We start from the raw sequence: 21,358 nt of genomic DNA, 5'->3' as shown, positions 1-21,358 counted from the left end.
GCAGGCCCGGATCCAAAAATATTACCAGTAGCAGGCCCGGATCCAGAAATTTTTGACTGGGGACCACCAGTCTTGACCAAAGTCATCACTGCCGTGGCGCACACCAAGGTATTGGAGGGGGGTGCCTTTGCCCATGTTGGGGGGGTGGGGGTGTTTCCCTGGATTTTTTGAAATACAGGCATGAAATGGTGGCCACTGGTGCATTTTTAGGTCGAAAGTTTGAGGTAATGGAGGGTTTACATTACTCCCCTCTTCATTGGGGGGTCAGGGGGCTTTCCCCCTGGAAAATTTTGAAATACAGGTATGAAATGGTGGCCTCTGGTGCGTTTCTGGGTCTAAATTTTGAGAAAAAATTATTCCTTTGCCAAAATAGTAGGGTTCATCTTTGATGAGTATAGATCACTTCTCAGCCAACTGGGGGGCATGGGCCCCCTCGGCCCGGCCCTGGATCCGGGCCTGAGTAGCTCCCTTGCTTGGATGCTTGTCATTAGAAGGGAAATTGGTTTCTCTGCTCCTACCCTGATGATGGATTCATCAGGAGTGAAATGTCAAAATTGATTTATATAAGTTGTAGAACTTGCTTCACAAGCTCAATAAGGAGACCGCAGATTTACGGATCGCAGGAACGTGAGTGCAATCCCCGGGCGAGGCTTTTCTTCTCTGTGACGATTTGATAAGGGATATTATGACTAAAATCATTCGTCCTCCATCTCAGAATCATGTGGGGAAGTTGACAATTACTTGCGGATAACAGGTTTTTACTGGTACAGAATCCCGGATCTCTGGTTAACTGTCTGTTACTGTTGAAAAACGGGTTTAAAACGTAAAACAAAACAAATCACAACCGACCTACAATAAACTAGAAATTGCTTTTGTAAAAAAGCGTATGTCCCCCCAAATGCAAAGTCCTATAGGCAAGAAGTCAATAGGGGTCAGGAGCGAAAGTCAAAGAGACACTGATGGTTGGCTGCAATAGGGATCATCTACTTGGCATGTCCAGACATCCCGCTAAATTTCAACACTCTTGGCCTAGTGGTTCTCAAGTCACTGTTCAGGCTCCTGTGACCTTGACCTTTGATCAAGTGACCTCAAAATAAATAGGGGTCATCTACTCTGCATGTCCAATCATCCTATTAAGTTTCAACATTCTAGGTCAAGTGTTTCTCAAGTTATTTTCCAGAAATAATTTTACATGACCAGGCCCCTGTGACCTTGACCTTTAACAGACTGACCCTAAAATCAATAGGGGTCATCTACTCTGCATGTTCAATCATCCTATGAAGTTTCAACATTCTGGGTCAAGTGGTTCTCAAGTTATTGAGCGGAAATTGTTTTCCATGTTCAGGCTCCTGAGACATTGACCTTTAACAGAGTTACCCCAAAATGGATAGGGGTCATCTACTCTGCATGTTCAATCATCCTATGAAGTTTCAACATTCTGGATCAAGACGTTCTCAAGTTATTGATCGGAAATGGTTATCAATGTTCAGGCCCCTGTCACCTTGACCTTTAACGGAGTGACCCCAAAAACAATAGGGGTCATCTACCTTGCATGTACAATCATCCTATGAAGTTTCAACATTCTAGGTCAAGTGGTACTCAAGTTATTGACCGGAAATGGTTTTCAATGTTCAGGCCCCTGTGACCTTGACCTTTAACAGAGTGACCCCAAAATCGATAGAGGTCATCAAACTTGCATGTACAATCATCCTATGACATTTCAACATTCTAGGTCAAATGGTACTCAAGTTATTGATCGGAAATATTTTTCAATGTTCAGGCCCCTGTGACCTTGACCTTTAACAGAAAGACCCCAAAATCGATAGGGGTCATCTACTTTGCATGTACAATCATCCATTGAAGTTTCAACATTCAGGGTCAAGTGGTTCAATAGTTATTGATCAGAAATGGTTTTCAATGTTCAGGCCCCTGTGACCTTGACCTTTAACAGAGTGACCCCAAAATCGATAGGGGTCATCTACCTTGCATGTACAATCACCCTATGAAGTTTCAACATTCTAGGTCAAGTGGTACTCAAGTTATTGACCGGAAATGGTTTTCAATGTTCAGGCCCCTGTGACCTTGACCTTTAACAGAGTGACCCCAAAATCGATAGGGTCATCTACCTTGCATGTACAATCGTCCTATGAAGTTTCAACATTCTAGGTCAAGTGGTACTCAAGTTATTGATCGGAAATGGTTTTCAATGTTCAGGCTCCTGTGACCTTGACCTTTAACGGAATGACCCCAAAATCGATAGGGGTCATCTACTTTGCATGTACAATCATCCTATGAAGTTTCAACATTCTGGGTCAAGTGGTTCTCTAGTTCTTGATCGGAAATGGTTTTCAATGTTCAGGCCCCTGTGACCTTGACCTTTGACGGATTGACCCCAAAATCAATAGGGGTCATCTACTCTTCATGATCAATCATCCTATGAAGTTTCAACATTCTGGGTCAACTGGTTCACTAGTTATTGATCGGAAATGGTTTTCAATGTTCAGGCCCCTGTGACCTTGACCTTTGACGGAGTGACCCCAAAAACAATAGGGGTCGTTTACTCCAGCAGCCCTACAACCCTATGAGGTTTGAAGGTTCTAGGTCAAATGGTTCTCCAGTTATTGCTCGGAAATGAAGTGCGACGTACGGACGGACGGACAGGGCAAAAACAATATGTCTCCCCAAGAGGGGGGGGAGACATAATTATTACAAACAAATGTTGATGTCTTTCACGATATTTTAGATATTCTTTAAACACAAATATAGCTCAGCTTTGTGTTTTAAAAATGGTTATATAGGGATTTTATCTTTAATTCATAAAATAAAATATTTCACACCGGAAATGACATGTCAGTGACATTAATTGACTCAACATACGCTTATTTATGAAACTTTGTACGGCGATGAAACAGAGTATTTTAAAATTGAAGAGAAAATTCTGAGTTGTTGACTTACTATTTTTCATACTTAAAAAAAACAAGAGTGCCAGAATGTCACAATATACGCCCGTCACAGCAAATTTCTTTACACTAGCACCTGTATTTGCAAATGGAATTTTAATTTTCTAGTTGTTTACAATGTTTTTTTTTTAGAAATTATTGTAATTCTTTTATTTTTCTAAGTCCACAAAAAAATCCTTACCAGGTAGAGATACCTTAAAATACACCCAAAATTTGAAAGTAACATCAATGTTGTACCACAGAAAAGTGGTCTTGGTTTTTCAGTAGGGTCAATTATAAAAAAGTTACAATGTAAGTTATTTATAGACACAACTAAGGGAAGTTAATCTTTAAAGAGAGAGAGAAAAAAAAAAAAAAAAAAAAAAATTAAAAAAAAAAAAATTACAAGTCCATATAAAAATCCTTACCAGGTAGAGATAGCTCAAAATACACCTCAGAATTGGACGTAACATGCATGTTGTACTACAGAAAATTGGTCTCGATTTTTCCCTACGACTTGTAATGAAAAAGTTACAATATAAGCTATTTATAGTAACAGCAAAGGGAAGTAATTCAAAAGAAGGGACCAGTGCATGACACTCCGTCTCATGATGGTGTACAATTGTGCCAAGTTACATCAAAATCCCTCCATGCAAGAAGAAGAAATGCTCAGGACAAAGTCATTCTTGTATCTGACCTTTGACCTTTAAGTGTGACCTTGACCTTAGACCGAGGGACCTGGTTCTTGCGCATGACACTCCGTCTCATGCTTGTGAACATTTGTGTCAAGTTGTATCAAAATCCCTCAATGCATGAAGAAGAAATGCTCCGGACAAAGTTTTCATTCTTGTATCCTTGACCTCTAAGTGTGACCTTGACCTTACCCCTAGGGACCTGGTTCTTGCGCATGACACTCCGTCTCATGATGGTGAACAATTTTGCCAAGCTACATCAAAGTCCTTTCATGCATGAAGAAGATATGCTCCGGACAAAGTTTTCATTCTTGTATCCTTTGACCTCTAAGTGTGACCTTGACCTTAGACCTAGGGACCTGGTTCTTGCGCATGACACTCCCTCTCATTATGGTGAACAACTGTGCCAAGCTACATCAAAATCATTCCATGCATGAAGAAGATATGCTCCGGACAAAGTCATTCTTGAATTTTTCATTCTTGTATCCTTTGACCTCTAAGTGTGACCTTGACCTTAGACCGAGGGACCTGGTTTTTGCGCATGACACTCCGTCTCATGATGATGAACAATTGTGTCAACTTTCATCAAAATCCCTCCATGCACGAAGAAGATATGCTCCGGACAAAGTCATTCTTGAATTTGACCTTTGACCTCTAAGTGTGACCTTGACCTTAGACCTAGGGACCTGGTTCTTGCGCATGACACTCCGTCTCATGATGGTGAACAACTGTGCCAAGTTTCATCAAAATCCCTCCATGCATGTAGAAGATATGCTCCGGACAAGGTCTGTGGACGCCGCCCGCCCGCCCGCCCAACCGCCCATCCGCCCGCCAGGGGCGTTCCCATAATACGTCCCGTTTTTCAAACGGGCGTATAAAAAAAGAAATATAAAAACACATAATTATAACTTTATCACAGACATACAGTAAAAGAATAAATGACTAATTATAGATATAACGCGATTAAATGATTTACAATATTTGAACTCGCGGCTAAAAATATAAAACCTAAATATGGTTTGCAACTCATCAAAGATGTTTATGATCAAAATAGTACTTTCTGTCGTTATTAACAGGAAAAAAAGTTTTACAGCATTTGTTGGGAATCAATCTCGCATACCACTGACACCAGGCATAAAATTTCGTTTCAGCCATTGTGCGTACCAATTGCGTCACAGAGACTTATACAAACTATGTCATAATTTTTACATAAAAGAATTATCTGCATGTGTCTACTAGTTGCAGTGCGCATGAGTTATCTTTCTTGTCTCTATAACATTTACATAAACAATAACAATTAACTTTTTAAACAACTTTAATTACTCTTTATTCTTTCTTTAAAAACAGTGTGTACATACCACGTGGTTTGTGACGTCATTTTCGGGTATTACGGCAAGAAAATTAATAAACAAATCCGTCGATTCAGAACTTAAAAACACTGTAAGTACCGTATAACTCCGTATTAACGCCCCCCTCTAATTAACGCCCCCCACGTTTTTTGGGGAAAATAAAAACAAGAGGGCCATGATGGCCCTATATCGTTCACCTGTTATCATTGCACTTAAGGACAAGTCTTCAAGGTCAAAAGATCATAATAGAAATCAATCAAAAGAATTATGAGAAAATATAGTTGAAATTTTCTTTAAGTAACTTTAAAAACAAGATTTGAAAACTTTTTGTAGAGGTCCACTAGGCAATGCTACATGTCAAATATCTAAGCTCTTCTGGTTTATTTTTAGAAAATTTTGAAGATTTTTCTATGTACAATCAAGTAACCCCATGGGGCAGGGTCAATTTGACCCCAGGGGTCATGATTTGAATAAACTTTGTAAAAGTCTAATAGGCAATGCTACATGTCAAATATCTAAGATCTAGGCCTTCTGGTTTATTTTTAGAATTTTTTTTAAGATTTTCCTATGTTAAAATCAAGTGACCCCTAGGGCGGAGTCAATTTTGACCCCGGGGGGACAAGGTTTGAACAAATTTTGTAGAGGTCCACTAGGCAATGCTACATGTCAAATATCTAGTCTCTACGCCTTCTAGTTTATTTTAGAAAATTTTTGAAGATTTTCCTATGTAAAATCAAGTGACCTCTGGGGCGGGGTCAATTTTGACCCAGGGGGTCATGATATGAACAAATTTTGTAGAGGTCCACTAGGTAATGCTACATGTGAAATATCTAAGCTCTAGGCCTTCTGGTTTGTTTTTAGAAAACTTTTGAAGATTTTCCGTTGTAAAGTCAAGTGACCCTAGGGCGGGGTCAATTTTGACCCCCGGGTCATAATTTGAACAACTTTAGTAGAGGTCAACTAGGCAATGCTACATGTCAAATATCTAAGCTCTAGGGCTTCTGGTTTTTGAGAAGAAGATTTTTTAAATATTTTCTTATGTAAAATCAAGTGACCCCTGGGGCGGGGTCAATTTTGACCCCGGGGGGCCATGATTTGAACAAATTTTGTAGAGGTCCACTAGGCAATGCTACATGTGAAATATCTAAGCTTTAGGCCTTCTGGTTTATTTTTAGAAATTTTTTGAAGATTTTCCTATGTAAAATCAAGTGCCCCCTGGGGCAGAGTCAATTTTGACCCCGGGGTCATGATTTGAACAATTTTAGTAGAGGTCCACTAGGCAATTGCTACATGTCAATATATCTAAGCTCTAAGGCTTCTGGTTTTTGAGAAGAAGATTTTTTAAGATTTTCTTATGTAAAATCAAGTGACCCTGGGGCGGGGTCAATTTTGACCCCGGGGTCATGATTTGAACAAACTTGGTAGAGGTCCACTAGGCAATGCTTCACACCAAATATCTAAGCTCTAGGTCTTCTGGTTTTTGAGAAGAAGATTTTTAAAGTTTTTCCTTTCGGTTGCCATGGCAACCAGTGTTCTGCATAGAATTCAATTCTTTGAACAATTTTGAAAGGGGGCCATCCAAGGAACATCCCTGTGAAGTTTCATCAAAATTGGCCTGTCGGTTTAGGAGGAGATGTTGTTTAAAGGAAAGTGTGGACGGACGACGGACGGACGGACGGACGGACGGACGGACGGACGGACGGACGGACGGACGCCGGACGGTGAGCGATCACAATACCTCACCCTGAGCACTTTGTGCTCAGGTGAGCTAAAAATCTTACCTTCAAAAATTGGTCCTAGATCCAACACAATAATATCCAGATAATAACAATTCCATAACAATACAAATGAATTTAAAAAAAAACACACACTTTATTAACACAAACTTTTAAACACGTCAACAGGCATGGCACAAATAAATCTACTGTGTGTATTAAAGTACTGAATATGCCACGCTATAAACGCTACAGTATTGATCGAATTTAACTCGGATGATGTCACTCACCGCGCAACTTTACACAGATTCCCAGTACGATTACGTATCGGGTTATGTCAGTGCATGAATTGGGATAAACAGGGGAACGTTTATACGAGTTACTGACATTGTTCGGATCAAATTTTTCGTAAAATGCATCGCCCCCGGGGGCGTTTAAACGGGGTTATACGGTACTTCATTTTATCACCGATTTGAATAATTCTTTTACGAGGCTCAAGCAAACATAGTGGGCTATGAACATAAGGCAATGATTTTCTGAAATTCTAAGCAGTTTTTGCAAAGGTCCGTTCCAACCCTGAAATGCTGCATATTCTTGGAGGGTAATACGGCAAGAAAACCCTGTGTTTTACAAAATAATGCAGGATTGATTTGCTTTACATTGTTGTGCCTATCACCGCTGTTTATTTCTGTCCCAAGAAGACCAGCAAACGTCTTTACTGGAAATGAAATGGTAGCTTTCTCATTGAAAACATTTGTCTTGGGAAAATGCTAACACGGCAAGAATGATATGACGGCAAGCAGATTCATACACCTATTGTCCCTAACAGCAGTTGAGACTTGGTTCTCTAAAACTACTTACTTCCATCAGCAGGTAAGTAAATAGGGCCTACCTTCTAAGTGCATGGTATGCTAAACTAGATGGAACCGTTTATAAACAGTAAAACCCTGTTTCATTTTTGAAGTGTTGACAAAACATTTTCTTTATGCCTGAGATTTATTAGACAGAATAATTCAGGGGTCTGTTTTCAAAATTATTGTTACCTTTTCATTCACTTTCCGTCCATAGGAAGGATGGGGGCTTTGCTGTACAAACAGTTGTACTATGTCAGCGACATAAGAATTTCAGAGTCGTCTTGGGATTACTTTTTAAAGTCTGTTTATTAATAATAACACAACTTGAAAATACTTTTTACTTATATTGTTGGCAAGTTAAGTGATTGTATAGGCATAGTCTTACATTCCATTTTATGACCATGGACATGATTCTGAAACGATATTTTGAACGTTTGTAATATTGTTCATAAAAGATACTTATTGTTTGTAAAAAATAATTTTATACTATGACAACATACTTATAGGGGTCTGAAGAATGCATTTATTACTGTACAATTTGATAATAGATAATGCAAAATCTTAAGAATAGTCACATTTATAATGTTACTTTTTTCAAGCAGGTTAAACCTTCTTTTCTTTTCATACTTTTACTTATATGCTCCCTTTCTAGGGCATAAAGTTTTATCACTTTATGGTTTTATCTTTATATGATTGGATATATGATTCTTAATTAAGTTTCATGATAAGCCGAAGTTATCTTCAGAAATGATTCTGCGATCCTTACCATAACTTGGATCATAACTTGGTAAACAACAGTTTCATTGCATACCTGTATTTGGAAGATATTACACCGACCCTTTTTATTTATTATTAACCAACAGGAGCAGATCAATATCGTACTTAAATGTGCTCTTTGTCTTATCATTAACGCTTTATCCAAAGCAATAGTTCTTTGTCTCACGTTCGGTGTGGTTTTTATGAGATGCACAGATGATTTACTCAAAATCGAATTTATCACATTCTTCTAGTCATTGTTTTACGCGATGGAAGTGTCCAATTTTAGAAAATATTCTAACACATTACTGTAATATACGTTTTTTATATTGTTTTTATTTTTAAAGGTGCATCTGCATTTTACACTCTAGTGTGACATACAGGAAATACTGCATACATATACATAGTTTTGTTATTTACAATTATATGTTTTACATTGTTTAAACTGCGATTAATGGACGATACGTCAGATGCAAAGTCGAATTGGAAAAACTTTGCTCTTACAATAATATATCATATACGTTCATCATAGTTTCCCCATCGTCAGTAAATTTTTTGTTTAAATAAAAGATAATTTTGAAATACAAATTTATCACAAAAGGATGCTGCACAGTCTTCATTTATGAGTTTCAATGTGCGTGATATATCGTTGCGTATATGAAAACTACAAATCTGGCTTGGTGGCCTTTTGCTGATTTAGCATTTGTTGTATTGCCATTGCTTTGTTGGGTCTGATAAAATTAATATTTCCATTTTTACATTTGACGTTCATTTTGTATGAACAGCAAAAGGAAAGGCGCGAAAGTTACATCATCGCTGCTTGGTGATAACCTGCCGCTGTTTTTACGACGTCCGCGTATAGTCAGGAAGAACGTTCCTTAGACGACATCGCAGTTGTTCCGTCTGGTGAACAGAATGGCCGGGAAGTTGATTTTAATGCTCAATGCTACAAATCATATGCAATTCATAATATATAGTTTACAAATGGAAAGGAAATATAATGTAATTATAAGAAATTAAACTTGCCGATCGTATTAAACATGCCGATTCTATCCTATTGCCGATCCTATTAAATTGCCGATTCTATTCTGTCGTTCATTTCGCATGAACACCGAAAAAATCATTTCATTTCTTAATTAAATTTTACTGTTATGTTTTACATTTCAAAATGTTGAATCAGTTTTTAAAAGTGTGTAATTATCTGCTTATACTATCATAATTTAATGTGTTATTTTTCATAATAAAAAACCTTATTGAAAACTTCTGTATGAATCAATGATGTAACAAACTTTACATTTGAACTCGCTTGTTGGTTTCTGTGTCTGAACTCTGACGTCTTAGAACGTTTCCCAAGTTTAAGTTTAGTCTTTGTTCGTTCGCGTCATATTACTCTTAAAAAGTCAAAATACGTCGTCCGAGTATTTGTCTTCAACATCAAATTTTTCTTATCAATGTTTGTAGATCTATCACCGTAATCTCGAAATCTCAAAGACTTATCCTATATGAAGTTTCGATACATTATCAGGTATTGATCAGAGGCCCAACTTTCACTAATGATTGATAACGAAACATATAATGTGGACATTTAGGATATATTTTTCAATTTTTAATATTTTAGTTCACTTTTTGTCAATTTAGTTGTCAGCATTCGCGGATGCAACAGTATAGGTACATAGGGACTCATCTTTAAGATACCTCTTGAGATTATGAATAAAGTAAAAAGTAGGAAACTTCTCCTGAAAGCCTGAAATTATTAGGTAACAAGTAATGAAACAGAAAAAATATATTTACTAGATCTTTAAGAAGCATTTAAAAAAAAAACGTTCTTTCATATCACATCATACCGAAATAAATCTTAAAAGCTAAAGAAATCTGTTAGCAGGTATTTTTCAAGAGGAAATGAGTCTTAAACACAATAATCTGCGAGACTATTCGTAAAGGAACAATAAGTGTATTCATGAATCTGCTTGCCGTCATATCATTCATGCCGTTTCAACATTTTCCAAAGATACAATTTTTTTTCACAGATACCTACCATTTCATTTTAAGTAAAGTGGTTCGCGAGTCTTTTCTTGGAACCGAAATGACCAGCGGTGAAGGCACAAAAATGTAAAGGAAAGCAATCCTGCATTATTTTGTAAAACACAAGATTTTCTTGCCGTAATACCCTCCAAGAATTTGCAGCATTTCAGGGTTGGAAAGGACCTTTGCAAAAACTGCTTAGAATTTCAGAAAATCATTGCCTTACGTTTATAGCCCACTATTTTTGCTTGAGCCTCGTAAAAGAATTATTCAATTCGGTGAAAAAATGAAATACTTACGGTGTTTTTAAGTTTTGAATCGACGGATTTGTTTATTAATTTTCTTGCCGTAATACCCGAAAATGATGTTACAAACCACGTGGTATGTACCCACTGAAAATGCTGCTTAAACAAAATCAACTTTTAAATTAATATAATCCGACCCGAAATACAGTTCATGTAAAACATGTAACTGATCATCAAAATGTCTAGATCTACTCTCAGTTTCACTTTTGCATTAAACTCGGCTCTAAACATTTAATTTTCTTATAAAAACAACTTTTAGTTATCAGTTTCATGATTAGAACAGAACTCCCGCATATCTGTTTGATGCTCGGTTGCTTAGAGATGAGCATGTTATCCTGTTTCCTTCAAAGAAAAGTAAAGCTAAAAATTGCGAAAAAAGTGGAAATTCAATATGAGCCGGACCGGGTGTAATGCTGATTTTTTTCTGAAATTGTATATTTTAGTAACCTTATTTTCTCAGCAATTTACTAAGTAATGATTTGATAACAGGTCCGGCTCACAATGAAAATCATGCATGTAGTGTGTAAATCGCGTGTAAAAACGGTAAAAGTCACGGACCTCGATTATTTTAAAGATCTGTGTCGTACAAATAACTTGGTTTTGAAGTTTCTTTAAGTCATAGTTTTAATGATTATGATCTTTTTTGTTTTAAACAGTTAAAATTACAATTATGGAGTTTTCATATTCTAATTATTTAGGGGGCCATTTCGCATATCTTATCATATCTCGTCCTTTAACCTTAGAAGATAAAATGAAAGGTAACTTTATCTGTTTGTTGGGATTTAATTTCATGCAACCACAAAGTCAACAAAAGTTAATCCCACTTAAATATTAATGATTTAACAGTAGGTGATGGTAGTCAGTTAACCTAACCAGTTTGTTCCAGATTCTGTTCTAGTGCAAACTTGTTCTCCACAAATAACTGACAACTTAAACATAAACATCAGATGTAGAGGAGGAATCATTTCAGACATCTTGTTTTCCATCAAACTGTTATAATGAACATTTGAAATTAATCTCATGATCTTGTAAGTGTATTTCATTTAAGCAGTCTAGAAGTCAGCTGTAAATTGTTGAAAATATTTGAAAGTAAAATAGTGTGCCAGTATCTTAGGAAAATGTGACCTCTGATGGCATTTTTTGTTAATGCTCGGATATATGTATAAAAGTGGTCCTAATAGGATCAAACATGAAATTTAAAATGGGCTGGCGCCTTCTAGGGTTCCTCATTACAGTATAATGGGGTCAAAGGTCAAATGAGTGCACTTAACAAGAGGACCATGATGGTCCTGAATCACTCACCTCTTCCCACATGATCCAGTTTTGAGTATGACGTCGTTTTTTCTATTATTTGACATAGTGACCTAGTTTTTGAGCTCATGTGACCCAGCTTTGAACTTGACCTAGATATTATCAAGATAAAAATTCTGACCAATTTTCATGAAGATCCATTGAAAAATATGGTCTCTAGCGAGGTCACAAGGTTTTTCTATTATTTGACCTATTGACTTAGTTTTTTAAGGCACGTGACCCAGTTTCAAACCTGACCTAGATATCATCAAGGTGAACATTCTGACCAATTTTCATGAAGATCCATTCAAGGGTATGGCCTCTAGAGAGGTCACAAGGTTTTTCTATTTCAAGACCTACTGACCTAGTTTTTGACCGCAGTTGACCCAGTTTCAAACTTGACCTAGATATCATCAAGATAAACATTCAGACCAACTTTCATACAGATCCCATGAAAAATATGGCCTCTAGAGAGGTCACAATGTTTTTTCATTATTTGACCTACTGACCTACTTTTTGAAGGCACGTGACCCACTTTCGAACTTGACCTAGATATCATCAAGATGAACATTCTGACCAATTTTTATGGAGATCCATTCACAAGTATGGCCTCTAGAGAGGTCACAAGGTTTTTCTATTTTTAGACCTACTGACCTAGTTTTTGACCGCACATGACCCTGTTTCGAACTTGACCTAGATATCATCAAGATGAACATTCAGACCAACTTTCATGAAGATCCATTGAAAAATATGGCCTTAAAGCTACAGTCACACATACGGATATGTCCGTGCGTTCAGGTACGGTGCGGATAAGATTAGTCTGTAGGTGTATAACTACGGAGCAGTACGTCTTAGTACGGGAAAAATGGCGAGAAACAGGAAACAAACAAAACAATACAGGACGCGAATAAGTACGGATAGGTACGAGGTACTACGTTGAATTACGTTTTACTGCGCCTTGCAACTTGCCCAGCGCACGGACGGGTCTGCGGTAAACTACGTTGAACTACGCTTAAGTACGAGCAGCCTCGGATAACTACGTTCGGCTACGGCGAGGTACGTAACAGCACGGATAACTACGTTTAAGTACGTTTAACTACGGATGAATAAGTTTCAGCCAAGTTGGACTAAAGTCACGCTCAAATGGCTATGGTTCGCTCAAACTTTTGTGCATGTTCAAAAGTTGGAGAAACTTGCAAGTTTGGAATAAGTTTTGAATACGTTTTGACCACGTTTTGGTACGGATTAGTACGAATGACTACTCTGAGGTATGGCTCAGGTACGGATCGATACGGATTACTACGTTTCTGTCCGTAGCTAGACGTAGCTATCCGCGCCGTATGTGTGACTGGGGTATTAGAGAGGTCACAAGGTTTTTCTATTATTTGACCTACTGACCTAGTTTTTGATGGCACATGACCCACTTTCAAACTTGACCTAGATATCATCAAGATGAACATTCAGACCAACTTTCATACAGATTTCATGAAATATATGGCCACTAGAGAGGTCACAAGGTTTTTCTATTTTTAGACCTACTGACCTGGTTTTTGACCGCACGTGACCCAGTTTCGAACTTGACCTAGATATCATCAAGATGAACATTCAGACCAATTTTCATACAGATCCCATGAAAAATATGGCCTTTAGAGAGGTCACATGGTTTTTCTATTATTTGACCTACTGACCTAGTTTCTGATGGCATGTGACCCAGTTTCGAACTTGACCTAGATATCATCAAGGTGAACATTCTGACCAATTTTCATGAAGATCTTGTGAAATATATGGCCTCTAAGAGAGGTCACAAGGTTTTTCTATTTTTAGACCTACCGACCTAGTTTTTGAAGGCACGTGACCCAGTTTCGAACTTGACCTAGATATCATCAAGGTGAACATTCTGACCAATTTTCATGAAGATCCATTGAAAATTATGGCCTCTAGAGAGGTCACAAGGTTTTTCTATTTTTAGACCTACTGACCTAGTTTTTGATGGCACGTGACCCAGTTTCGAACTTGACCTAGAATTTTCCAAGATGAACATTCTGACCCATTTTCATAAAGATCCCATGAAAAATGTGACCTCTAGAGATGTCACAAGGAAAAGTTTACGCACGGACGACGGACACTGCGCGATCACAAAAGCTCACCTTGTCACTTCGTGACAGGTGAGCTAAAAATAAACTATGCTACTGTGCACTCGTTTTATTTTCGTATAACCACCTAAATTGGTTTAAACATTGTGTCTCAACGCCCTTTAGTATTTTATTAATACAATTGATGATAATATCAAACAAATATTTATGATATATATGGGAAAAGTGGCATGCGATGGCAAAGTGTGTTATACTGGACATGTTTGCTAATCTTTATATGTGGATCAACTGCAGAAATATTTTTGGTATTGCCGTATCCAAGGGTTATTTTAACGTCATTTCAAGGTCACAGACATGTCAAAGGTCAAAACTGAACTTAAGATGTTTTTAACTATTTAAGATAGCAAAATGGTGCATATAGTAATAATATACTCAACAACTTTTCCAACTCCACACCTGGTTTTTTCCTTTTATCTCCGTCACATTTTGACAGATTTGAATGAATTTTTTACATGTAATGTTTAATGATTATTTTTTCATAATAAAACATAACAAAAACAAGAGCTGTCTCCATAGGATTACAAATGCCCCCGATGGCACTTTGAATGAATAGTTATGGCCGATGTTAGAGTTTAGGACCTTTGACCTACGGAGCTGGGTCTTGCGCGCGACACGTCGTCTTACTGTGTCACACATTCATGCGTAGTTATTTTAAAATCCATGCATGAATGACAATGATATGGACCGGACACGCCCATCAATGCACTATCACGAAAAATGACATTTAATGTCTAAGTGTGACCTTGACCTTTGAGCTACAGACCTGGGTCTTGCGTGCGACACGTCGTCTTACTGTGGTACACATTCATGCCAAGTTATTTGAAAATCCATCCATCGATGACAAAGATATGGACCGGACACGCCCATCAATGCACTATCCTTTAACGTCTAAGTGTGACCTTGACCTTTGAGCTACGGACCTGGGTCTTGCGTGCAACACGTCGTCTTACTGTGGTACACATTCATGCCAAGTTATTTGAAAATCCATCCATCGATGACAAAGATATGGACCGGACACGCCCATCAATGCACTATCCTTTAACGTCTAAGTGTGACCTTGACCTTTGAGCTACGGACCTGGGTCTTGCACGCGACATGTCGTCTTACTGTGGTACACATTCATGCCAAGTTATTTGAAAATCCATCCATCGATGACAAAGATATGGACCGGACACGCCCATCAATGCACTATCCTTTAATGTCTAAGTGTGACCTTGACCTTTGAGCTACGGACCTGGGTCTTGCGCGCAACACGTCGTCTTACTGTGGTACACATTCATGCCAAGTTATTTGAAAATCCATCCATCGATGACAAAGATATGGACCGGACACGCCCATCAATGCACTATCCTTTAATGTCTAAGTGTGACCTTGACCTTTGAGCTACGGACCTGGGTCTTGCGCGCAACACGTCGTCTTACTGTGGTACACATTCATGCCAAGTTATTTGAAAATCCATCCATCGATGACAAAGATATGGACCGGACACGAAAATTGCGGACAGACTGACAGACCGACAGACGGTTCAAAAACTATATGACTCCCTTCGGGGGCATAATTATAGCCTGAATTAAATTCATTTAACCGTAAGGGTAACAATAAGGTAACCCTTGAATTAAAAGTCACATAGTTAGTAAATTCAAATCACAGCAGTACATTTTGATTGTATGAATTTGATGAAATTTAAATTAATATATACTGAATGTCTAACTATGTTTAGTTGAAATGGAACATCCTTCAATATTTTCACTATGAACATGTTAATTTTATATCAGGTTTGTGACATCATTAATTGCACCACATTAATGGTTGGCATGGATTTAAGAAGTATATTTACCTCAATAATTTTCAAATTTACTCAGCCAAACAAGCAAAATATTTATGATTTTATAAGTAACAAGAGCTGTCAGTGGACAGCGTGCTCGACTATTCTCTGTGCTTGATAGTATAATATAAGCAATGAGTAAAACTTTAACATTACAATAAGCATATTCTAAGTCGAAAAGGGGCCATAATTCAGTCAAAATGCTCGATAGAGTTGCCTCCTCCTTTTTACAGACTGGGGTCATGATGGTAAACAAGTATGCAAAATACAAAAGCAATATCTCAATGGACTTTGAAAATATTTGGGGTGGTACGCAAACTTTAACATTTATTCTAAGTAGAAAAGGGGCCATAATTCAGTCAAAATGCTTAATAGAGTTGCCTCCTCCTTTTTACAGACTGGAGTCATGATGGTAAACAAGTATGCAAAATATGAAAGCAATATCTCAATGGACTTTAAAAATATTTGGGGTGGTACGCAAACTTTAACATTTATTCTAAGTCGAAAAGGGGCCATAATTCAGTCAAAATGCTTGATAGAGTTGCCTCCTCCTTTTTACAGACTGGGGTCATGATGGTAAACAAGTATGCAAAATATGAAAGCAATATCTCAATGGACTTTAAAAATATTTGGGGTGGTACGCAAACTTTAACATTTATTCTAAGTTGAAAAGGGGCCATAATTCAGTCAAAATGCTTGATAGAGTTGCCTCCTCCTTTTTACAGACTGGGGTCATGATGGTAAACAAGTATGCAAAATATGAAAGCAATATCTCAATGGACTTTGAAAATATTTGGGGTGGTACGCAAACTTTAACATTTGTGTGACGCTCATGCTCACGCTAATGCTCACGCCGGGGCGAGTAAGATAGCTCCCCTATTCTTCAAATAGTCGAGCTAAAAATGAATATGCAACAAAATGATGATAAGCTTTGCATCGAGAAATATGCACTCGTATTTCCGCGAAATAATATTGCACCACATACGTAGCGCAAAATCTCAACTGCAGAACTCACACATATTTCTCAATACAAATCTGACGTTCTATTACAGTCAAACCTGTGTTAAAGACCACCTCTGAACAGAGACCACCTGGCTCTAAAGACCACATGTTTTGTTTCCCATTTTAACATTTACAGTGTATTTTAACCTGTGAATAAAGACCACCTCCCAATAAAGACCACATTCTGGCTTTCCCAAGGGTGGTCTTTATAGACAGGTTTGACTGTAATGCACACTTGCAGAAAAGTATCCTTTGTCAGGATAAGATCATACTCATAATCCCTTGGAGATTGAAATATTGGCCGCAAAATTGTTTGTAATTAAGTAGCACATTTCAAGCATTACCATCGAAGCTATTAATGCAATATTTGCATTATTTTATCTTAAAATTCCGCATGCTATTTCTGTTTCGACCGTTATTATTTTTGGCTTTGTTTCTACACTTTCTCTTCCTGTTCAAAACAAAAGTTAAAAACGAATCCGGTTGTAACAATTTACACATCTGACACTTGGTTTCAGACAGAATCCTTAGTAACATTGTGAAAACAAAGTTAGTATCTTTACACTGAAACATTAGTCATTCAGATGTTTTACAAATAAAAATGTAAAATAAAAATATAAAAACATCAGAAAGGTTGCTTTTTCATAATTGTAACACTTAGGCACATTCAGTGAAATATCAAAGTCATACCTTCCAATATTTTCATGATTACTGACTAATCAAAATGATGAAATATGGTAGGTCGATAGTAACTAAAATATATACAATGCGTAAAAATAACTTCCCGCAGGATGAGAAGAGCATGAAGAAGAGATTTGAAATTCAAAACGATGGATTATAATAAACAAACACTGCCTATTGAATATGTCAGGCTAAGTCGTCTATAGCATGTGAAGTGGGACTATTATGGGGTTTATTCATATTTTATATAAGGGTAAGAAGTGATTTTAGTTCATTCTGACATTCCGCACTGAATTTAATGGACAATATCTTTATTTTTACACGTATTAGGCTACAATAGCGTTAGTGCACATTTGTTTCATTTTATAACATCAGTAGGTTCTTTCTTGATTATACATTGATATGTTTGCTCTATACGATTCTGTCTCGGAATTCTGAAGGTGTAACAGGAAAACAAACATGCCTTAACCCTATATTCACAGTCATAAAGATCATGCTAATGAAATTCGATATACTATAAGTCTATAACATTCACAGCTATTAAGCCTTTTTGAAGTTATGACATCCATAGAATCATCATAAACAATTAGTTACAAAATTGTAGATGTTAAAAACACTTGAAGGGCGGTTACCAGTTCTTATAATAGCCTAATGTTAATGTGCAAAGAAATTTTTTTTGCTGATTCAAAAATATGAAAAGTATCATTTTCATGCTAATGGAATGAAAAAAAAATCCCATAACATTTGCAGTTATCTAATATCTTTATTTTAACTCTGATATCGGTTGATATTTTGTACATAAGATAGTATTTCTAAATGCCCAAACGTTCCTGAAATTACTACATGTCACAAACTGACATACGGGCCTCAATGTATCTGTAGTTTAAATACAGGTACTGCATCATCTTTTTTTAAATTTTTGAGTTATTGAGGTAAATGTCAGATTTTACGCATAAAATACCTCTCATGTTTTTCTGTATTTCATAACTTAAATTTCCATGTAAATTTTATTAAATTCGGTTCAGTAATAAGAAAGTTGATATTTTCTAAACTTCAGTAATTTATGTTTTTATCCCCAAAACCACTATAACGGGCAATTCCAATTGTCCAATTCAAATCTGCGCCAAAGTAGTCAGATTTCCCGGCTATATCGTGCTTCCCGTGAAAATGTTAATAGTCAGAGTTCACGCCTATGTCGTGAGTCCCATGAAATTTAGTATTTGGCGGGACATAACCCTACAAATAGACTGGACTAGATATGCCTAGTGCACACCATTTTCGACATTAGATGAAATTATGTCACTTTGATTTTTCTTGGTAAAAAATTATGCTCGATCGAGGTAAGAAGTTTATTTGTTAGATTTTTGTATAATTTTTGAATTACGACTTTTATTTAGTAAATTTTTGTTCATTCTACAGAATTTTGTAAAGCGTTTACTTTTCGGCAAGAGATAAGCTAGTTTCGGTATGTCAGGCTAATTTATTAAATTTTTCAGACTTTTGTAAATTATTTCGAAAGAGGAATCTAAAATGTTTCGTTTGTATAAGCTGTAAGATTTGTACTGAAATTTGTGTAACATGATAATTGTAAAGTACTCTTTTTCATAAAACATATATGTCAATCTTTTCATTGTAATTATGGAACGCCGATACTGCATTGCATTGTAATATATAAATGTATATGTTGGCAAGTATAGTACCGTGCATTTGATATGTTATTGTAATTTGAAATTATTGTGTGCCAGTCTATAGCGTATCTATACAATGTCCGTTTTCTTGTATGGTAGTTGATATTACATTCATACTAGCTATTGTATAACGTTTAATTTTCATTGCATTGTGTTAATTTGTGGTTGTAAATAATAGCAGTTTATCATTAAATTTTCCTTATCTATAATTTTCATCATAATCTTTTCATATCTTTTTTTCAATACTTTAACTTTAGACTTGTAAGTAATTAATTTGAGAAATAATGGAAGTAATAAGTGACGTATTGTAATCACGTGACGTATGAACTTAGTAGCACATATATTTTTGTATAAGTAGCACGTATTATTTCTGGGAGCCTACGGAGGTATGGTGTACCCAAAGGAGCAGTTTTATGCCCTTATTTGTTGTTTGCTATGGTGCTTACCATATGTTATGTATTTTAGCTTCTTCCACCAGACGACTTTTACCTGGTGTTGATGACACGACCCAGAAGAACAATACCCGAGATTAAATTATCTTCACTCGCCTGGATGTGATTTTCCCAGCGCTGAGCTTTCGTCCCATGGTTGTGCCTTAACCGCAAAGACGATGATTTTTGTAGACCACTGAGACAGCTCAGGGATACAAACACCTACCAACATAGGGGGCCAAAAAGGAGTCAACGTTTTCACAGTTTAGAGGGACTTTACTTGAAGATATGTTGTTTATTTTTGTGCTACTTAAAGTTTGAAATTAACAGAAACACCTGTGTTACGTCATGTTAGAAAGGAACTGTTAGTTTTAGGACTTTATATCTGTTAGAAATAGATACTGAGCTCAGATTAATTTTTTTTTTCTGATCGTTCTTTCGTATAATAAGATTATTTTCCCCTTTCATTTATTCATTGTAAATAATCATTTTCTGTAAATAAATTTGTAAATAATGTAATGGGTGTTAAGTTGTTCTGGTAGTTATTGTCTCCGGTACGTCCATCCTGTCACACTATAGCATGCGGAATAGAGATTTACTTGACAGAATATGCCATTTTAGATAATGCTTGAGAGAATTTGCACATTTCATATTATCTCACGTAAGACTTAATCAAACCGAGTTTGTTATTTTTACGTCATTGCGTTCTATGCTTCCGAAGGATATCTTTAGATCTGTCAACAGTTAGAACAGTCGAACTATGCTCGCTAGAACTCGACAGTACAAATTCGTTCGATATATCGGTAGTATGAGCCAGCGTAAAATATACATTATATAGATATTGTGCCGAGACCTGACGATGAGTTCGAGCCAAGAGTAGTGAGCGAATAATCCGAGTTCGAGCAAACAAAGTTTGACTGTACTAGTCTTTATAAAATACGTGCCATGGATTTTTTTTACCCGGTACTGTTCATACAGACAACAAACCAGTCTTTTTATAAGTTGTTAACATGAAAATGAAAGTTTTAGAAACATGAGAAAGATAGCTTTCGTAAATGAACAAAATATCAGAGCGTACAAAAAGTTTAGCTCATTCTATAGAAATAATTTTAGTCTTTTTGAATTTTGCCAGTCTCAAATTTAATAAATCTACACGACATAATTTATTTCACATCTCAAATTCATAATTATCACCAAAACATTACAAATTTATATTAAAAGGTAGCAAAAATGGCGAAAATCCGACGTTTAGAACAAACCTGCACTTATTGACCTTTGACCTTGTGCTGTGACCTTACCACGACCCTTAGAAGGCAACAGCCCCCCTGAAACTTTTCCAATTTTTATAAAGTTAACAATGAACATGGCTGTCAGGCATTAACAAAAAATGCCATCAAAGGCAATTTCTAGGCCTCTTTTTCGGACATATAGGCAGACTAAAAAGCTCACTATTTGTAGGCATTCACAGCTACAGCAAAAATCACTGCTGGTGCCCCTCCTTTCCCTGCTGGTGTTGATTCTGAAGCAAACAAAAATATTCAACTGATTAGTACCAGTTCCCTAACTTGCAGACTTTAAATAAATCTTATCTTATAATGTGTCAGAATTAATTTCATACACATCACTGTCACAGTAAGTAAATGTCTTCTTGCTGTT

The 21,358-nt window shown here is 36.7% G+C and overlaps 1 protein-coding gene across 3 annotated transcripts in view; it reads right to left on the bottom strand.

The window, feature by feature from the left end:
- Nucleotides 1-21,358, bottom strand: part of LOC123563978 (FK506-binding protein 15-like) — a 241,413-nt gene that overhangs the window by 197,438 nt on the left and 22,617 nt on the right. For all 3 annotated transcript variants that reach the window (XM_053524018.1, XM_053524017.1, XM_053524016.1), the window contains exon 3: nt 21,152-21,221. In XM_053524018.1, the coding sequence (XP_053379993.1) occupies nt 21,152-21,221 (70 nt within the window). The remainder of the gene's footprint in view (nt 1-21,151; nt 21,222-21,358) is intronic.

Source organism: Mercenaria mercenaria, chromosome 15 (assembly GCF_021730395.1).
Source record: "Mercenaria mercenaria strain notata chromosome 15, MADL_Memer_1, whole genome shotgun sequence".
Taxonomy (NCBI): Eukaryota; Metazoa; Mollusca; class Bivalvia; order Venerida; family Veneridae; genus Mercenaria; species Mercenaria mercenaria.
The sequence above is the reverse complement of the archived record's forward strand: the minus strand, read 5'-3'. Positions and strand labels throughout refer to the sequence as shown.